The 21,736-nt window shown below is 35.1% G+C and overlaps 1 protein-coding gene across 6 annotated transcripts in view; it reads left to right on the forward strand.

Annotated features, from left to right (window-relative positions):
• The window catches only part of WDR17 (WD repeat domain 17), a 48,667-nt gene that overhangs the window by 4,652 nt on the left and 22,279 nt on the right, over nt 1-21,736 (forward strand). For 2 of the 6 annotated variants that reach the window (XM_010709752.3, XM_010709754.3), the window contains exons 1-10: nt 3,215-3,664; nt 11,334-11,462; nt 12,448-12,631; nt 13,900-14,130; nt 14,808-15,059; nt 16,410-16,532; nt 16,860-17,047; nt 18,052-18,220; nt 20,033-20,124; nt 21,251-21,333. In XM_010709752.3, coding sequence (XP_010708054.1) covers nt 3,599-3,664; nt 11,334-11,462; nt 12,448-12,631; nt 13,900-14,130; nt 14,808-15,059; nt 16,410-16,532; nt 16,860-17,047; nt 18,052-18,220; nt 20,033-20,124; nt 21,251-21,333 — 1,517 coding nt within the window. In that variant the 5' untranslated portion in view covers nt 3,215-3,598. Of the gene's footprint in view, nt 1-3,209; nt 3,665-11,333; nt 11,463-12,447; nt 12,632-13,899; nt 14,131-14,807; nt 15,060-16,409; nt 16,533-16,859; nt 17,048-18,051; nt 18,221-20,032; nt 20,125-21,250; nt 21,334-21,736 lie in introns of those variants that run through there. The other 4 variants (XM_010709756.3, XM_010709755.3, XR_002114149.1 and 1 more) reach the window with 3 other exon arrangements.

Below are 21,736 nucleotides of genomic sequence, written 5' to 3' on the forward strand. Positions count from 1 at the left end.
TTCTTTTTTTTTTTGTCTTTTTATTCATTAATTTCTATCGTTAATATTGTGGTTTCAGAATATATGGGGGAAAAAAAACCTAATGCAAACTAATGCAAACTTTAAAATATTGTTAGCCGATAGTTTATAGTAATACTATGGAATATATTATGAAATAGTATATATGACGTGGATTGACAGAGAATAATTCTGTGAAAAAGTTCCAAGTGAACTTAGAAAATACCAATTTCTGAAGTCCAGTTATTTGAAAATCATTCTTTTCAAAATCTGCTTAATGTTGATTTAGAGCAAGAGTACATCAAACTTGGCCATATTGTTTCTTAAATAGTCAAATACCTAAAAATTTCTGAGTAAGATTTTAAACAGAAACAAGCAGTTATTAGAAATGCGTTTGGAGAAAAATAGTAATACGTAGTTGATTTGACATAGTGTATTAAAAAATAGAAAATCTGATCAGAGAAGTGATAAATCAAGATACAGAAGTTGTAACTGCTTATCTGTTTTTGAAGATATTTTGTCAGAACTGAAATGAATTGCTGGCTTCAACAGCTGTCAGATAATATGGGAGAATAGTGTCAGCTTGTTAATTTCAATGTCATTTAGATCTTGATTTTCGGATGTAATATTCTGTCCTGTGTGTTTTAGATAAAGTATATAGGAATATTATATTTAGGGATATGTTTTAGTGTTTGGAGATTGAGGCCACAATACTCTTCAGTTTATCCTTTCAGATTCTTTTGAGGATATGTCTTTGTAAAGAACTTAGTCTCATAGTGAAAAGTTACCTGCAGTAAAGTGACCAGAAGTAAGATCAACATTGATATCACTGCAAGAAAAACATTTGTTTTGTAGATCTTGAATTTTGTAGCTGTGAACTTCAGTGACACATTACAGTGGTTTTGTGCTAGGATCGCAATTTACTATCACTTCATTTATCTCTTAGCTGGTTTTTCTTTTTGTATTTATGTCTAATCAGTTAAACACTGGGGCCAGTAATTCACAGAATCACAGAATTGTAGGGGTTGGAAGAGACCTCTAGAGATCATCGAGACCAACCCCCCTGCCAAAGCAGGTTCCCTACACCAGGTCGCACAGGTAGGCGTCCAGGCGAGACTTGAATATCTCCAGAGAAGGAGACTCCACAACCCCCCTGGGCAGCCTGTTCCAGTGCTCCGTCACAATCATGCGAAACTTCCTATGCTGCAGCTTATGTCCGTTTCCCCTTGTCCTGTCTCCATGTACCACTGAAAAGAGACTGGCCTCATCGCTATGGCCGCCACACCTCAGATATTTATAAACCTGGATCAGGTCTCCTCTCAGTCGTCTTTTCTCAAGGCTAAAGGCTAAATTCATCTCCAGAATGCAAATAAAACATTTTATATATGCCTTAAAAATATCTCTTTTGGTCTGATCTACTCAAATGCCTTATTAATATCCAATGCTTGAAAAAAATTCAGTATGCTTTATTAGTACTTTGATATCATGGTAGCTAAGTCATGGCTTGAACCAGTGATTGAGCACCTAGTGGGAAGGCAGGGCCAATCCAGGGGGGCTCAGGTGCATGCAATGTATTTGAGTGACCAGAAGGGATGGAGCCAGGATCCACCCCTTCCCAGACTTCATTTAAGGGTTGGCAGGGGAGGCAAGGGGATCTTGTTGGAGATCCCTGTGTACCTCCTAAGGGTAAGCAAGTTTTTTCCTTTGTTTCTGTGTGCATTGCTGCCACATTTGGGTATATCCTCACTTGCTGCAGCCTGGGATTTTGCTACTCTACTACCATTACTGTGCTTTCCATTGCGTTGTGGCGTTACAATGTGCCAAGTGGATTTTTGGTTGACTGCATGCTATGTGCTATTTATGAAATGTAAATAACTGATGTAGGCTTTGAACAGCAACATACCTCAGTTACTGCTGAACTAATAAAGCTATATGCCATATGAAATCTTGAACAATGTGCCCTTATCAAGAGGCAGAGCAGCCTGAAACAGGCTTTCCTAAATTGCTGGTATTAATATACTCAGAACTCTGGTTTTTAGGTTGTGAAAAGCAGTAATAATGTTTAATGAATCATATGCACTTCTTTATCATTTAGTCATAGACCAAGGATATTGTTGAACATTTCATTCAGTTGTTTGAATTGATGCATCTGATATAAACCTGTATTTCTGATGTAGTTTGATATTGCATAGAATTGCACGCTTTACATTGTTTATGGTTGACGTGAAGTCTTTAAAGTCTGGAAGAATGTCAGCAGTGTGGTGGGAAGCTCCTTTTTGTTCTTATGTATGTATCTGTTGAGCTGGAGGGCTATATAACTCCAAGTAATCTTTTGTTAATCTGGGAATGCTATTTTCCATAAATGCATTGGGTGTCTTGATGTTAATTTTTCTGTGGTTGAGTATTTTTCTGTGCCCTTGACTATCATAGTTCCCCAGTAAGAGGTTGGAAAGTAGAAGTGTTGCTGTTTCTCTTCCCTGCTGTGTCTGAGGACTTAACTTGCTTACCTGATTGTCTTCATGACAACAGCATGCTCGAGTAGAACTGGTAATGACACTGAGTTGCATACTGGTGTTAGGAGGGAATTCAGCTTTTTTGAGACAATAGGTAATGTTGACTACAAACTCCAAGTTAATATTTGGCATTTCAGACTTATTGTCTCTTTTTTTTTTTTCCCTTTGATAGAACAGTTCAGGCTCTTGCAATTATTCTATTAATAGCTTTGGAGAAACAATTCAGACTAGAAAGATACAGGTGGTCTGGGTTCTGTATTAATAAATTGGGATTGTGTGGTTCTCAAGGATCTCTCATTATGATATGAATAATACAACTTCAACTTCTTTTTCTTTATTGTAAAGTCTGATGTGAAATTTACTGTAGAAGAAATAGTCAAAAATATGAAGCTATCCTGAGGGAGAGGAAAGCAGCAGATGAATTTTGATGAATTAGTGAAAATTAGGCTTCCTAAATTTCCTAGCCACTGCTGGTGACTATAGCTGAGCCCTTCAGGCTCTGTACACTGCTGTGAAGATCCAGTGTTTGCTTATTTTTTGTTTTAATGTTGTTAAGCAAAAGATGTTCAGCATTTACAGTCATTGCAGCTGCTCCTCCCTCTGCCAGCTGAAAGCACCCCCTATGTAACCAAAGCACGTCACACCACATGACTTAATTTATATTTTAATGCTAGCTAGTGCACTGAACCACTCTTCTTACAGAGAGTATATTTAGGGGAAAAAGAGAAATCATTATTGGAGACAAATAAGAATGATTCAAACAGTACCTCATTTTCAGAGCTTGGAAGAAGCACCCTAAAATCAAGCTTGAAGCACAAACCTGCTTTAGTTTAACATACTGGAGGACACAATCTGCTGATAGTTTTAATGCTGATTTCTTTTTCAGTTCAGAATCCAATATATGGATAACATTTATATTGCTGCTAAAAGTATTTCAGACTATATATATGAATTTAAAGTTTTGTTATCAGGGAATCATGTGAGAGTTCTGATCTTTCATTAGCTTGTAGTTTTCAGTCAATTTTAGCACGGAACCCGTTGTACTTGCAGGTGTTCAGATTCTGTATTTTTAATTTCCACATTGAATCATGGCTTGGATGACTTACATTTCCCACTGGTTTGATGAAGATGATTGGTATGCAGGACAGCAACGAGTAAGAATTGCTTAAATTAATATTTTTCTCCTTTTAGTTTTGTTTCTCTTTAAGCTTCTGTTTATTACGTAACTAGTATCAATGTTTCTATGGTGCAAGTTTGAATGGGATTCTATATAGTATATAACATCTAAATTGATTTTTATTTGAAAATCAATGTTTCTAGATGGATAAATGATATTAGAAGTTAAGACAGCTGTTTCCATTTTTAGTTTGCATAATTTAATTGCTAGAATTCTTTAATATTTAATAAGATAGAAATTGAGTATTCAAACTTAAATTAATTCCTTGTGATACAATACTGTGCATGGAATAAACTAATTAGAGATTTTAATTTAATAAAACAGCAAAAAATTTGGGAGATAAGAAATTCACCTACTGTCATTTCCAAGTTTTACTTTGGATATCAGTGCTTTTTTTTCCTGGCATTTTTCTGAAGAGAAGGTGTGGTTACTATAGCAACATCTGCTGGGTAGCCTGGAATTTTTTTATAACTGCATGCCTTGGGCAAGCTTGATCTACATGTTTCATAGATTTAGGGTGAGAAATGAATATCAGCTTTCTTTCGCTGTATCAAGTTGTTTTACATAATTATGTGTAATTTCTATTTCTCATTTTAATAGTGTATTCTCAGCTATTGAATCACAGTGTAGGTGATGCTACTGAAACGCAAACGGCAGCAGCTTTTAAAATTTATCATGCTGGTAATATCACTTATATGCTCATGAATATTAAAAAAGGTGGATTCTAATCCTACTTGCACTATTCTAGCATTACATGTGACTTTTGCCTTAGACTGTCTTAGAAGTGGAATAATCTTTTAATAGTTGTTCATCAGAGATTCACTGATGAGATGTACTAAAGGTAACACCTTGGCACTTAGCCAGCACAAAAGCTATCTTTGATTTTTGGGAACTTTGGATTGCAAACTGAGATTCTAATGGAGGATGTTAAATGTTTTATGCTGAGGTAATAAGTAGTACGTACAACCCCATACTATATAATGTATCTGAAAATTCAAGTTCTGGCACTAGATGAACGGTCAATACCTTCAGTTTTGCTGCCAGTTATGTATGATGTCTCAGGTTGATTGTATGTACTTCAAGGTTCTTGATGATGTATTGTCAGAAGTACCAGACTTAGTCTGCTTCAAACTGTAGTATTTCTATTTAGTTTGCCTTGTTGAAATCATACTTTCAAAGATATTTTAGTGAAGCTGTACTAGTAGTGTATTAAGGAAGTCAAGAACGCTTCTTTGCAAGATTTCCCTCCAGCTTAGGTTTTTGTAATGTTAATTATTATTGTTACATTTTCAACATAGTATCTTAATGTTTTTGTTTTCAGTTTCAAATAAGAGTTTGTTCCTGCTTTAATATTCTTATTATTGTGTTCCTGAGAAGTTTTTCTGTATTATGGAAGATTGCAATTATAATTTCAAATTTTATTTATAAAATATTATCCTTAGAGATGCTTTCATAAATAGTCAAGGTGACTGAATTAAAAATGTAACAACTCCTATCTAATTTCTGAATGTCTTGCCTTGAAATTAGCATTCTGTTACTGTAGGTTACCTTGAATATCATTATATACTTATAAAGAGAAGCATTTGATTAAAATTGTTTCAAAGATTCATTTGTATTTACTGCATATCCTTAGAATTGTGTCATCAGAGATGAGCAAAAATACCAGCCTGCAGAAGGATAATTTTAACAAAAGTTACACAGATTATTATGTAATTGCCTGTAAACGAGGAATTAGGGGAGCAAGTGAATGGAACAATCTCTGTGTATTTGCTGAGCTAAAACCATTAAGGACGGTAATATTTTTTTTTCCTTTCCTCCCTGCTTTCTATCGTAATGTTTTCCAGGAAATGAAAATGAGCTTTGTGAGGAGGCTTGGTTGGTTGTATTTAAGTGGGGCTTCTGATTCCTTTGCCTTATGTCCTAAAGTCACAGCTTGTACCATAAAGTCCAATGTTACGCACTTTCAATCTGATTTAAATCCAGACTTAACCAAACATCAGCCTGATGCAGAATGTTTCTAGGACTTCTTCCCATGTGAAGTCAGATGTGCTGTAGTTAAATCAGTTCTGCTAGTACTTCAGCTTTGGGTGTATTGTGGAGGTTTAAAATAGCTATGAAAACTAGGAGAATACTGTTCTTTTAAAATATTTTTTTCTGTAAGTGTTTTTTCCCTAGTTAGTGTCCATATAATCAAATGCACTCATTTTAAACTTGTTAGTTAATCATAAGTTAGAAAACTTGCAGTCAGTGTTTGCAGCTGATGAATCTAGTCAAGGTTTCTGCTGTTCTTGAAGAGTGGTGCTGAAATTGGAAGCCTTTTTCAACTGAAATTGGTACACTGAAGGTGGCACTCTACCTCTGGGTATTCTTCTGGTACTCCAGGAGCAGCAGGTAACGTGTTCTATTGTGTACAGAAGTAGAAAGTAGTAGAAAGAAGAAACTTTTTTTTTTTTTTAGAGAAGCATACAAGCTGTCTACGCTGGTCAGTGGTAAGCTAGCAATCAACCTGCCGTTTTAAGGAGTAGTCAACTAGCTAGGTTAAATCCTGCTGAGAAGTGTGAAATGCTTAATTTCTTTTAACAGCAGTACATGCATAAACCTACATAATTATACTGCTTTTGTCACTGTTGTGATTGTGTAGACATTTTTAGCTCACTTTTTGCTGAGAAGCTTTCACTTTGAAGCAGTGCACATACATCCTCAGTAAGACTGTTTAAAGACCTACATTAGCAACTGCACTTTGATTGTATCAAGAATTAGAAGTTTTTCAGGATTTTTGTGGTACTCCTTCCAAAGCAGGAAGGATTTTCATTTGAAGGTAACAGCTCAAATGACATCAGTATCAGTTCTAGTCTTAAGCACTTAGCTCTGATCAATAACATGACCCTCTATTCTTTGTTTCTAACTTTTTTTACGAATCTGCCTAAATCCATGGCAAGTGATCTTAGATAATATTCATCAGTTTGTCATTTTTCATAGTGTAAGATTTCTTCTGTGTGCTTTCTTTTACTTTTGAAGTTCTTCAAATGTATAAATTAACAGACACCAATTAAATTTTAATCTTAGGGATATAAAATTGTGCAAAATACTTATTCATGCAGGTAAGCGTTCAGAAGTATTTCCCTACTTTATGAACATGGTATAAAATTTAGAAAATGTGCTGGCTTAAATGTTTCAGAAAGGATCATTTAAGTTTTGGGGAGATTTTATTGCTCTGTTTAGTCTTAGATTTAATTTGTCTATTTACTTTTAAGTTGCGTCTATAATGGAATATTTCCAATTATGCTTTATTTGATGGGACTGGGCAGATTACCAGCTGTAACTTAATTTCTTAATGTGACTATGCTGTGCTTGGTGTTTTCTAGCCACTTTGAAAGAGTGCTGCTTAATATTAAGCAAGCACAGTATCTGCAAGGATGGAGACTTCTTGTTTTGAAAATCTCCGTGTTTTTAACCAGAAGAATTCTTTGTTCTCTGATGCTTCAAACTGGTCTGATTAAATAGGGTAGTAGAAGTGAAGCTCTAAAGCTTGCAGGTCACATTTCATCTCCAGCAGCTTTTCCCAGAAATATGCCCAGTGTTCTTAAGGAGACTTAGTCTCCTTGAGGTAAGTCATCTTAAAGTAGGTCTTTAATTGTTACGTTGTCATTGACCTTGGAGCAATAGTATGGATGAAAGACAATATCTCTATATGAAACCTACAGCTGTGGCAGCAAGCTTTTCTCATAAGAAAATGTACAAACTTAACTGGAAGACAGTAAGAATAGAAGCAGGGGACAGAAGCAGAAAAAGATGGATAATGCTGAAATTGAATTTGTCCCTGTTAAAGACCTGCAGTTGCTAGGCTACTGACACTGCCATTGTGTGAGTGTTGTACAACAAAATGCTCAGTCTTTTCTCCTGCATTCCTTAGTAACTGCATTGTTACGTGAACGTCAAGGTTTAGTTCCTTCATGGTCAAGTGAAGTCATTTTATTCTACAACCAGAACAAGATTGTGCATTTTGACAGCAGCAAGATCTTGGAATGATCGTGTAAACTCTTAAGTGGTTTACAAAATAGGGTTCTTAGGCTAAGGTAGGAATTACCTTATATAACCATGTCTATGTATCTAGTCCATCCAAATATTATTTTTAAATAATATTAATTCTGTGATGATCAGAATTGCAGTTTAGTGGTTTTCCCCCTGTATTTAGCAACTTGAAATGTTGTTGCTGCTCATAGCAATTGGGAGGGAAAAGAAGGTTGTTTTTTTGTTGTTGTTGTTGTCCTCCCTCTTTCCCTCATCTCCTTGGAAACTGGGCATCCTTTATTAGATATCTGTGGGCAGTATATGTATTTTTACATGCACAGTTTTTTTTCAGTGTATACACTTCAGGGTCCAATATAACTACTTGAATATCATTTATTTTGATATAAAATGTATTTTTTAACAAAGGATGCATTTTTCAACAGTGTAAAAAAAAAAATTTGTATCATATGAAGTAATACATAATATTAATTTAAGTTGCATTCAGTAGTTTTCACCAGATTGCTAAGGTGAATACTGCTTTTTTTTCCCTCGTGTTACAAGCATGTTCAGCAGAAATCTAATGTCTGAAAAACAATCTGTAGTAAATGATCTTTGGTGCATGATGCTTGTGAGAGACATAGCAGTCAGTGTCACAATTGCAATTTCTTCTCCCAAATACAAAAACAATAGAATTAACAAGATACGCATGCTTTGAAAAGAAATATAATTGTAAAGGATTGTGGAATTACTTAAAAGGAGTTCAGAGTGCTTTCTACAATGCAGCTTAGAATATCTTATTACATACGTAATGTAGTTTGTTTTTCTGTGGGTTGGTGTTTTTACACTAGGAAAAAACTGTACTAGAAATTGAAGTTTATTAGTGCTTCTTAGGCATAAATTGTGCAATGATAGAATATCACAACACAACCCTTTTCATTCACATGGTAATCTTATTTAGAGGATACTTTTATTTGAGTATCAGACCTTAAGAAGAAAAGTACATGATCACTCGTACGCGAGATGCTCCAGTCACTTAGTCATCTTAATAGTCCTATGTCCAGGTCTCTCTTGAAATGGGGAGCCCAGAACAGAATGCAGTTGTCAAGGTGTGTGGCTTCACCAATGCTGGGTGGAGAGGAAGGATCACTTCCTTTGAGCTGCTGGTAGCACTTCTGATGCACTCTAGGATACCTTTTTGCCTCCTTTTAGCCAGAAGGGCCTGGTCTTAGTATTAATTCATTTCATTGACATATATACAAGGAGAGTTCTAAAATTCTGTTGATATGTTAAATAAGGATTTATACTTCAAGTGAATTCTCCTTAGTGATACGTCTTGATCTTCCTATTTGAAATTTTTTAACTTTATTCTAGTAAGCAAGTGGTTGTGCTTAATAAATAACAAAACTTGTGCCTAAATTATATGAGTACCCTCATATGTAGTAAAAGAGAACTTTGGAATTTTTGTTTCATAATGACTTCTTCAAATTTGCTTTGGTACATAAAGGTAATTGTGGTTGAAATTATGCCAGAAAATAGTTCATCCACAGTGACATGGTTGCATTTCTGAATCATATGTATAAATAAAAATCTGAAGGTGAACTAACCTTAGATTACTAGTAACTGTCACTTCCTCAAAAGTGTGAGGCTAGTGCCTATTCTGACGTTAGGATATGTGCTTGGAGTATCTTGTAGCTTTTCTGTTGATAACTATAGCCCAACTACCCATAAATAGATGCATGTGAAGCTTCTAAATGACTGGCCAGGTTTTGTTTTCTACGAGAGAAATTAAAAAAAATATTCACAAGCCCTATTTTTTTTAAGCCAAATAACTGAGTCTTAATGCAAAGTGACTATTGATAGGTAATCCATCCTAATATGTTGTTAGTTTTTGTTGAAAGTGTTTGTATCAATTTGTTATATTTTGTCCTAGTAGTACTTAATATGTTGAATGTTTGCACTGATGAACAAGTGTTTTAAGGGTGGTGCTGCACTTTAACAATCTGTACTCTTACAAGTGAGAATGAAGTGCGTTATAACATAAAATTGAGAATATGTTAAAGTAATTAATTTTCAGGGAGAAGTAAATTTTAGCAAACACTACCTTTGCAGATGTTTGCATTCTTGGTATGTAAATGGATTCTAGAAAAATGACCAGGCTCTTACTCAATCTAGGAAGCCTTTTAATATATAATTATTAATCAAATATTGAGCTAGATGTGTAATTGATCTGGCTCAGCAGAGCATTTCTTCTGTTTTTATGTTAAAGTCAGCTAGCCTCTCAATCAGAAAGGAGCAAGTAGTTTGAGATTCCTTTGATAATATTGTTTCTCATATATATGCATATATATTTCCTCTGGTATTTCCTTTCCAAGGATCTTTTCTGCTACAGCTTTTAAATTCTGTGCAAATGATTATTTCCCTCATACACAGTAGAGAAAATGTGTAGCTAGAGTGACTGATTTTGTGCAGACATTTAATGCTAGTTAGCAGAGGTGATCTGGGGAAAATCTTGTTTTAGACACTGGAGTCGTAGATTGCTAAACAGTAATACAGCAATGCTGTAGTGAACTTTGCTTTTTATTTTCCTCAACTCACAGTAGTTAAGGAAACTTATCTTCTCCTGAAAGGATGGTGATGTTAAGTAATTCATACTCGTACTAAGCTAGTGGTATAGAATCACGTAGGTTGGAAAAGACCCCTTAGGATCATCCAGTCCAGCCCATGCCCACTAAACCATGTCCCTCAATGCCACATCTACACATTTCTTGAACACCTCCTTGAGCCGAGCAGACTGTTTCAATATATTACTGTGCTTTCTGAGAAAATTTTTTTCTTGTATCCAAACTGAACCTCCCCTGGAAGAGCAATTTATGGCTATTACCTCTTGTCTGGTCTGTAGTTATGTGTGAGAAGAGGCTCAGCACAACTTCCTTTCAGATAGTTGTAGAGTGTGATAAGGTATCCCCATGCCTCCTTTCTCCAGAGTAAACCATCCCAGCTCCCTCAGCCATTCCCTGCAAGACTTGTGCTCCAGACACCTCATTGCTCCACTGCCCTTCTCTGATCATTCTGGTGCAGGTTTCAATGTCTTTCTTGCAATGAGGCACCCAAACACAGTAGGTGTTCAGTTTGAGGTGCAGCTTCACTAGTGCTGCATACAGGAGGATGATTACTTCCCTGCTCCTGCTGGCAGTACTGTTTCTGATACAAGCCAGGATGCCATTGGCCACCTTAGCCACATGGACAATCTGCTGGCTTGTGTTCAGATCCCCAGATCCTTTGTTTGTTGTTTGACAGAACTAACACATAAGTATTGCAAGGGTAATTAAAAGAGAACAGCAGAGAAGACATCATGCTTTGATTTAGAAAGTGTTAAAATCTGACTACAGAGGAAAGTGAAGAACAGCTTCAACTCGTGCAAATCAAGAACAATTCACGTTTTCATTCCCTGTTTCCAACTTCCCTGCATCCCACAGCTCTAAGACATTCTTACGAGGGGCGTTGAAATCCCCTCCTTTTGTAATGCTGAGGGAGCCTGTGAACAAAATGAATGGATTACTTATGGAAACAGAAAGGTGCTGATCTATTCTGTAACATGTTTTCATGTTGTATTTTAATGATTTTCTGTCTTAAAGGCAAAAATGTCACATGTTAGGCAAGTGGGTCTTCTAGCTGCTGGATGTCAGCCATGGAACAAGGATGTTTGTGCTGCTAGTGGGGATAGATTTGCCTACTGTGCTACACTTGCTATTTATATATATCAGGTAAGACTTCTTATTTAACAGACCAGTTGTTTGTTTTTTTTTTTTAACATTACTGTCTATATCACTGAGCCCTTTCAGTATATTTTTGTTTGGAAGTATGATTGCTGCTGAGAAGGTACCTATGTAGTACTCAACCTCCTATTCAAGATACCTTTTCCAAATTATTTTTTCTCCTAGTTAGAATAGGTGTAAAAAACTTATTTGAATGTTGTATTTCAAGTTGTATGTGTCCAGAATTATTTGCATAAAAAAAACAAACTCAGGCAAATGCCTGAGATGAATGAAGTGCATTAATAGATTAGGTTTTGAGAGGGAAATGAAGAAATTATATGATGTCATTTGAAATGTAAAAGTAATCTTTTAAGGTAGCTTTAACCTGTTCTGGGGAACTTTGGACATGGATCTGCAGAGTTGTGAATTCCTTGGCCCGCCTTTCTTTTGTTTGGTACAAGCTATTACTTTCACTGTTTCTAAACTGCAGAGCAGTGTGGTCTTCTAAAATTCCCAGTTGCTGTACACCAGCAAATAAAAAATGTAAATGCTGTCATTTGGAATGTTCAGACTGAAAAATACTGCAGGATAAGCTAATTTTAACTCTGCAAGTTAAACTGCTGATGGAATTAGAATAAAAATTTGTGTTGAGTTTAGGAAAAATTTCATACTCATTTTTGTATTTTGTCACTTGCAGATTACCAATAAAGAATGTACTTTAGAATCACAATGCAAAAATTGAGTGCAGTTACTAAGGGAATGTAATTGTAAATGAAAATAACGTATGTTAATACTGTTTGAGCTGATTGAATGTTTGATAAATTTTCAGTGTAAGTTAAATACATAAAAATTTAACTTATTGAGATATCAAGTAGTCAATTGTTAAATCCATCGTAGTTCCATCTATAAGCCTGAACTGTTCTCCTACTCAATAGTATTTAAGTTGAATTTTCAAAATATTTATTTCTAAGATGAATTTTTACTTTTCATTTAGCTGGATCACCAATACAATGAATTCAAGCTCCGAGCTATTATGTCTGAGCATAAGAGGACAATCACAGCCATATCTTGGTGTCCACACAATCCTGACATGTTTGCGAGTTCCAGCGCAGATAGTTTAGTAATTATTTGGAATGTGACTGAACAGAAAGTTGTGGCCAAACTGGATGATACAAAAGGTATTTCAGATGTGGAGATCTGCTTGTTCCATACAGCTTTTCTCAACAAAAAGTGGGGGGGGGGAAAAAAAAGTAAAAGTGAACAAAAATTCAAAACAGTTCAAAAAGAAAGAATGAAGTACTTGACAAATTCAGGAATTTATGTTGCCATTGAATTCTTGTTGAGCAGAAGCAAACATTTTTATCCTTATAAAAGGATTAATAGTTAAGATTTAATCCTTAGATCGTGTGTTTTCATGGTAACCTTATGAAAATGAAAGCAAATAATGTAGCAGTCAACAGATCCAAATAGAAAATATCCATGAATTTGAAAAACAGTTTTTATTGAAATATTCTAATGCTTGCCCAACTGCATAATATCTCAGAACTTAAAACTACTGATTAGGAGAGTGCAGTAGACATCTAGAGTGTTAAATGTCTAGACTGTCAACTTTTCTTGCTCAATTCTGATTCATTCAGTCAAAGCCAACTGCTTATATTTTCATTACGAAACACAGTTTGTTGGCCATGTTTGTCTTTTACGTTTACATTCTTGGAAAATCGATGCTGCCTGTGAACAGTCAGTATCTCAAGTTCTTCCAGGATACTTTCAGACTCGCACTCTCTATTGAAGTTACGAATTTTCAGCTTGAGGAGTTTGTCTTGTTGTTTACCCCTTCAGACACACATTAAATTACAAGGATAATTAGTGTTGGAGTTGCTAAGTTTGAAATCCTTAACCTGCTGACCCTATTGGTAGATGTTATGTGATTGAATTAAAACTGCCAGATATACAAAGGTAAACTATTAAGAGACTGCTTTTATTTCAGTTTAGTCACAGTAATGTCTCTTATCTTTAAATTTCATTGTGTTTTGCAAAAATACAAATTGTAAGCTAGTATTTACTATATTGCTATTAACTTTTGCAAATTGCTTAAAAAAAATCATAGTAGAGAATGGAATTGTGAATGGAAAAAAAGGAATGCTTTATAGGATCAAGCTTATCCTCCTTCCTCGTGTGTGATTGTCCTTGGCACTAATGAAATCAAGTACAGCTATCATAAATTACAGCCTATCAAAGTAGCATTAAGATAATTTGAGAAATATTTCTACTTTCTGGATATATGTAGTTATGTAGTTTATTTTTGCACCATAAGGTGTTCTTACGGTTTTTAAATTTCAGTCTAATCATTTGTGTATAATTGTTTGTACAGGTGTTCAAGACAATTGCTGATACTGGGCCTGACAGTAACGTACTGTCCTTCAAATCCTTATTCTGTATGTTTCAGGAATTCCTGTGTCACTTAGCTGGTGCTGGAATGAAGATGACACAGTTGCGTTTGTTTCCCACAGAGGTCCCTTGTACATTTGGACTATCTCAGGACCTTTCAATGTGGTAACGGCACATGAAGGAGCACATAGTTTCTTGTCGGATATCTGTCTGTTTAGGTGGCATCCAACAAGAAAAGGGAAAGTAGTCTTTGGACACTCTGATGGAAGTCTGTCTATTTTTCAGCCAGGTAAAAACTGATATGGTAAAACAACGTATATGGTTTTGTTGTGTATGTATGTTTTTTTTGTATATGCATGTAGTTCTGCACTTTTTTCATTCAGATTTTTATGAATGCATGCATGCATTCAATACTTATACTATATCTACTTCTTGTATATCATAAAAATTACTTAAATGAAAAGCGCACAGCATTTTCTTTGTTGCTTCTTTCTTTTGTGATAATACTGAGATTTTTGACCAGCTACAGAATGAGAGCAGACACAAAATTTTACTGAACTGTATTTCCCAGTAATTTTTTTATTCTGCATAGACTAGTTTGAATTTTTCAATAGTCTCTTACTTTGCTTCTGTATTGTTCTAGAGTTCTGTTTTATTGTCAGGCTTTCTATAAGCCATCTATACCACTTTACTCATGGAAGTCATTGGGACAATGTATATTTTCTTTCATTATAAATTGATTAATCAAACTGACAACTGTTTCTGTTTTCTGCTGTATTAAAAAAAGTCATCTGCAGGACTACTTTAGGTTAGATATTGCACAGTCAGCTTTCTTGAGTTCAGTGCAGCAAACAAAAGAACAGACTACAAACAATTTCAGGGGAGACAAAAGTGAAATTTGGAAAAGTATTCAGAGGACATATTTGTTATCACTTTGAAATAACTTGTATTCTTGTGCTCTTAAAGGTTTTCGAAACCAGAAGCATGTCTTAAGACCAGAATCTCTAAAAGGAGCAGATGAAGAAGATCCAGTTACAGCACTGGAGTGGGACCCTTTGTCAAATAACTATCTTCTTGTTGCAAATTTACATAATGGCATTCAACTAGTTGATTCAGAATCTGCATTCTGTCTTGTAAAATTTAATTTTCCCAATGCAGCAGCATCTGTTCGGTGTTTAGCCTGGGTTCCTAGTGCACCCGGAATGTTTATAACTGGAGGTAAGCCTTTTATTTCCCAATTTATGGAGAAGTGATAAATATAACATTTAAGTCTTCAAAACTGATATCAAAGATTTGATCTCTGCTTCTTAACATTTCTACAAACAGAAGAGTATATATTATACAAAAAGCCCCCTCAAGTATGTATATGGAAAAAAATAGAAAACTATGCTGAACAGCATATGTATTTACATGGAAGTGACTTCTAACTATTGCTGCTAAATAATATTTTCCTTATGCAGACTTCAGCAATAATACTGAAGTTACTTGGAAATAAGAATAAAAAGTGTTGTGCTAGTGCACATCACTTTCTCCTCTGCTTTCTCTATTTTTGGGGAGCTTATAGTTCTTTAAACTATTTCCTGCCTCTTTCTTATACCTTAAAAATTAGCGTCAAGGTTGAAGAACCAGTGAGTAAGGAAAGCTAAACTTTGAGAACACTTTATAACAGGAATTCTGTAGAGTATGTTTGCTGTATTTTAAATAATTAATATGACTAATTACTGTTTTTAATAGTGAAATTATGGTAGAGGTGTCTGTGCTTGCCTACAAGGTCTTTTAGGATTCTAAGTTTTAATTCCTTGGGTCATCTTTGGTTTTGGTTTTCTTTGCTTCGCTTAGTCCTTAAATAGAATCATAGGCTGACCTGAGTTGAAAAGGACCAGTGATCACCTAATTTCAATGCCCTTGTTATGTGCGGGGTTGCCAATCACTAGACCAGGCCTGGCCTTGAATGCCTCCAGGGATGGGGCATCCACAACCTCCCTGGGCAACCTGTTCCACAGTGTCACCATCCTCTGTGTGGAAAAACTTCCTCCTAATATCTAACCTAAACCTCTCCTGTCTTAGTTTAAAACCATTCCCCCTTGTCCTATCACTATCCACCCTTGTAAACAGTTGTTTCCCCTCCTATTTATATGCTCCTTTAAAGTATTGGAAGGCCACAATGAGGTCTCCCTGGAGCCTTCTCTAAGTTAAACAAGCCCAGCTCCCTCAACCATTCTTGACAGGAGAGGTGCTCCAGCCCTCTGATCATCTTAGTGGTCCTCCGCTGGACCTGTTCCAAGAGCTCCATGTCCTTCTTTTGCTGGGGGCCCTGGACACAGTACAGCAGATGGGGACTCATAAGAGCCGAGTAGAGGCAATCACCTCCCTCCCCTGCTGGCCACTCCTCTTTTAATGCAGCTCAGAACACAGTTGGCCTTCCAGGCTGCAAGCGTACACTGCTGGCTCATGTCTAGCTTCTCATCCACCAGGACCCCCAAGTCCCTCTGCACAGGGCATATGAAAATAACATACATACAGTAAAACTGAGTAAATAAAAACATATTTTTATATTTGTAACTTCAGATTCTCAAGTTGGTGTGTTACGTATTTGGAATGTTTCGCGTACAGCGCCTATCGATAATTTAAAATTGAAGAATTCTGGCTTCCATAGTTTGCACGTGCTAAGTTCTCCTCCAAAGAAGAAGTGTAAGAATACTTTTGATTGTTATTCATTATGATGCAAGCAAGTTAAGAGAATATTTTTTGTGCATCTTGGCATAGTCAAGTCAATCTCTGAAATCTTGTTGTTGTTCTGTGGTTCTAAGTTAAACATGTGTAAGGGATAAAGCCCTTTATGCTGTCCTTTAGCAGATCAGGCTTTGTACTCCCCTTTATATATAATGTGTGTGTGTGCATGCACATGTGTATATGTATAAATAAACTGTCTGGAATACAAAGCAATTTCCTCTATATAACTGTTAATTATTATTACATAAAAAAATAGAAACACTTGTCTATTTTTCTTTTATTAAGCGTTCTCGTTTCCATCTCCTACTAAATATCCTCATACATCCTCGACAAGTGAGGCTGTTCCTCCTCCGACTTTATCACAAAAACAAGCGTTTTCTCTTCCTCCTGGCCATATTGTCTGTTGTTTCATGGATGGTGGTGTTGGCCTTTATGATATGGGAGCCAGAAAGTGGAATTTCCTCAGAGATTTGGTAGGTTTTTTTTTTCTGTTTTGAAATGATGTCTTGGCTTACCTAGCTTGTTCTTATAACAGTAAATTCGTTGTCATTCAGAAATAAAGATTTAGGAGTTTTCTGGTTGGTGGTGATGAAGTTTGTTTGCTTGTTCTAACTGAAATTTTATTGATACTTCATGATTTTCTAAGAAATAATACTTTTGGAGCTGCCCTCGTATCGGCTTGTTTTGAGGGAGAAGTTTGTGATTGGGTTTATTACGTACTAAGTGAACCTCTTTTTCCCTGATTGGTTAGTTATTCAAAAGGACTTTTCTCCATTCAATTTTCCTTGAAAACCTTAAATAGTTTGCAGGTGTACTCCAGTATGTGTTTGAATAGAGGCTTATGTTGTTTTCATTTTTAATTGATTTTTTATGTATATCAAATGAGGCTTAAAAAATTTTTGTATATTATTTGCTTCTCGTGTTTCTGTCAAATCAAGTTCCACAAGAGTGTTTTAATCAGTTAAGATGAGAAAGTTCTGAAGGTTTGAAGTATAAACTGCAATATAGAAACATCTGGTTTTAGAACACAGAAATCGCTGGAATTCTAAAAAATGTTTTAGAATATAATCTACAGAACTTGACTAATTCAGTCAGATACTCTTTACCTGAAAGGTAACATTAATTTCTGTTTTACAGTTTTCTTTTGTTTGCTTTTGTTTAGGTTTAGATTTTTTTAATTATTATTATTAACAATTCAATTCCAATGGACAATGCATCCCTGGCATTGCATCATCCTATTGTTTTAGGGCAACATTTTTTGTTCTTAAGAATGTTCTTCAAAGGATAAAGTATTACAGTCTAAGCTATTTTAATGCCTTGTTATTTCAACTGAATAGTCAAAATGTGCAGAGGTTTTTGAACTCATAATTGGTCTAATTGCTTTTTAATAGAGCTGATTTTAGAGTTTACTTAGAGATGGACTTCTGGGGAAAAAACATTAAGTGTAATAAAAATGGATTCAATTTTTTCTTTTAAGGGACATATTGAGACCATCTTTGATTGTGAATTCAAACCTGATAATCCTGATCTTCTTGCTACAGCTTCATTTGATGGTACAATAAAAGTTTGGGACATAAATACTTTAACAGCGGTTTACACATCTCCTGGTAATGAGGGGGTTATTTATTCCATTTCATGGGCTCCAGGTAAGAATATTTTGCTTAAGGTATAAAAGTTCTTGAGTCAGCTTGACTATCAGCACTTTGTGTGACAAAAATATTCATTTTAGACAGAAGGGTATCTTTAAAAGTTCTGAAATGTAATCAAAGTAACATTTAAGTCTTGTAGAATACAGTGCTTCAGCACCTGTTGAGATTTACCTGTGTGAGGAATGATCTGTGTATTTCATACTGAGTCTGTAGGAAGGAAACTCCAATTTTTCTAACGTTACATTATAGAGGTGATGAAAAGGCTTCCTTTGCATGGGAGGCAATTGTTTAGAAGAGTTTGAATTGTATTTTATGCTGAAAAAGTTGAATATGTGTTTTTAGTTCTGGCTCATCCTTATGTGGTATTCTAATCACTGAGCTGTATATTAAAGACTTTTTTTTGTTAAATGTCTACTCTTTCTTAGACACTGAAGTTGGTGGGAAATTTTGATGTTGGAACTGGTCTGCAACCTATTTAGCTGATTTTGAGAGTACGTTTATGATAACAGGTACTGATGTCAGTACTTGTTAAGTAGGATTCATGTGACTGAATAGCAGATAAATAGCGGATACAATTTTATTGATTTTTTTTTTTTCCTCAAGTTTAAATTTAACAGACTTCCCTATGAATTTAAACTCTTAACAAGAAATATTTTTATGGGAAGTTGAATGTAGCCTATATAAATGAAATGAATTGGCACTTCATATCAGAGCATCTCTTGCACGCTTTTTCTTCTTCGCAGATGATTTGAATTGCTGTGTGCAAATTATGACAGTATGAAATACATGTTCCATTTTTTTGGTTGCTTTGTTTAAAAATCTAATTTTAGTTTGTACTAGCACCTCAAATAAAGAGAATAACTTGTTTGTGAGGAGGAGTAGAATTGGTGTTTTTCCAAGATTTGAATTCTGTATGATTAAAAATGTAAATTAGTAAATTTAGGTTAATTGAAAGCATGTCCTTTAGCTTGTGTACTTCTAACTTTAGTTCCTTACACTTCATTGCTGTCCATCTCAGAACTTCTTTCACATCCCTTACTCCCAGCAAGTGCCTTCCAAGCTTTGTACATTTGTTTTAGCTTCATTCATAAAATATACTCTTGTATTTGTCATTACTTAACTTTGGTCTCAAAAGAACTTTCTCTGTTTCCATCTTTGTCCCACCAGAATTTCTTTTCATTCTGCATATGCACCTTTTATCTATACTCCCCTTGTAGAAATTGCCTTTTTTGCTTGTATTTGCAGTATAAAGCAAGTCAAAACACACATCTGTAAAATTAAATTATAGCTACATCAGGCATAGACATTCACTGTGGTGAGGAGAATCTTGATTTCCAGATTCTCACATTAGAGTCTTATGTTCCTATTTCCCACTTCATAGAGTATGAGTACAGACTCAAGTACAGACTTGTTACATCAGGTGCTGCCTGGTGCAAGATTTAGGAAAACAAAAGTAGTGTAGCATTCTGCTTGTATTGGTATGCAGGGAACTTTAACAGCAAATGATCTACTTCAAGCTTGAAGCATTGAAGTTGTATGTGTTTCTCAGTTTGAGTCATATGCTTTTACTGAACGTTATTTTCTTGTTACTTCAATGGCAAAGCTTTCAGTAGGCATTGAGAATTCTTTTTTCAACTACACAACTTTTAGTTTACTCTTTGTTCAAAACAGGAATGTAGGAAAAAGCATGAAACAGATATTTACTACTTAATATCAAATAATGGCCTGAAGGTGTGGAAAAACTACTGGTTTTGTGTCATTGTTGATTTCACATTAGGTGTGATAGCTTAAAAATGTCTTTCTCTAAAGGAGATCTGAACTGCATAGCAGGTGCAACATCCAGAAATGGTGGCTTCATCTGGGATGTCCCAAGAGGCAAAATAATAACACGATTCAGTGAGGTAAGATTATTTCTTTTTTGTCTATTGAATGTAAACTAGCTGTTACCTCTAGTACCAAATAAATGTAGCAATTTAAAAAAAAAAAAAAACACGTGAACAATAGCCTATAACAAAAACCTGTAGAAAGAAAGGTGTGAGTGCTAGTTTATTTGTGAGACCGATGAAGTCTTTTTTACTTCCACTGAGAATGTTTGTGGCCTGAGAATAATGAAGAACCAGATAGTCTCTAGTATCTTAGAAGTGGCTCTATAGTGATATACAGCAAAAGCAATGTGGTTTCTTTCTTAAAAGTGTAAATGTATATGGACGTAGACTTCAAAACTGAGGATCAAAACATAAAATAGTGAGATGGTGTTCCAGATTTTCAAACATTAGATCTAGAGAAGAACTTCACTCTCTGAAGTTTAGACTAATAAAACTCCCTTTTGAAACATGCTGAAACATATGGCTTATTTGGAATCTTGCCTTACATTACCAGTAATCTGTTCATGCTTGTGTGTGTCCTGTGGCAATAGCATAATTACTATTGACTGAAAGAGCATGCAAGCATCATGCAATGTTTTGTAGTTTTCTCTATTTTTTGTATTCTCAATATATAGCTCTAGTCTTTGTGTTAGACATAGTTACCTGTGGCTACATCTGTGTCAGAGGAAAAGGCTGCTGTTTAAGAAGACAAATGTAGAAAAGAACATCTTCAATAAAATAAAGCAAACAACCATTCAAGAATTCTAACACATCAGAAGATTCGCACATTGCTACTACTAAACAACTGTTTTTGACCTCTGGTCCTGATGCACATCTCACTTAAGTTTTCACAGTTATTCATTCTCACTAATTTCAATATTTGATAAAGTAGCTAGCATTTATTCAAGCTTCAGATTCACGAACTGCTTATTCTTTCTCTTAATCCAATTTTGTCTCATGTCCTGGAGACTAGGACGGTTTTACTACTGTCTGTGTCTCCCACTACAACTTCACACGCTTGGGACTTCGTATGGTTTTGTACATTACACTTCAGTGGGAGAAAAGGGCTGAAGCCCATAGGAGAAGAAAAAAAGCACAAGTCAATAGATAAGAGAAAAGGGTGAGTTATTTCTTATTGATAGGTATTTTGCATTTTTTGAAGCATGGAAGGAATGGAATCTTCTGCATTGCCTGGAGTCATAAAGATTCCAAAAGAATAGCAACCTGCAGCGATGATGGATTTTGGTGAGTGTTACTGGAAGAAAAAAAAAAACAACTGCACATCTCAAGCCAGTAGACTTTGACAACATCATCAGTGATTAATTTTAAAACTATACTCACTGGACAAAATCTGGAATATACTAAACTCCTATATTTGTTAGGATATATATTTTTATGATCTAAAAAAAATATGATAAAGGAACTGTTTCCAAAAGGAATGGTGTCTGACATTTTGATGCTGAAACCTGTCCATAAATTTTATTTAGCTAAGTGTATTCTTTTTTTTTTTATCTGTAGATAGAGCAGATTTGCTCAAAAGCTATTGCTCTTTGTCTTCATTTTTTTTGTTTAATTTTATTAGGAATCACTATTATAGAACAAAACAGTATTTCCAATTTTATTATTATAGAAGGATAATAGTTTATTT

This window comes from Meleagris gallopavo, chromosome 4, assembly GCF_000146605.3.
Source record: "Meleagris gallopavo isolate NT-WF06-2002-E0010 breed Aviagen turkey brand Nicholas breeding stock chromosome 4, Turkey_5.1, whole genome shotgun sequence".
NCBI classification, from domain to species: domain Eukaryota; kingdom Metazoa; phylum Chordata; class Aves; order Galliformes; family Phasianidae; genus Meleagris; species Meleagris gallopavo.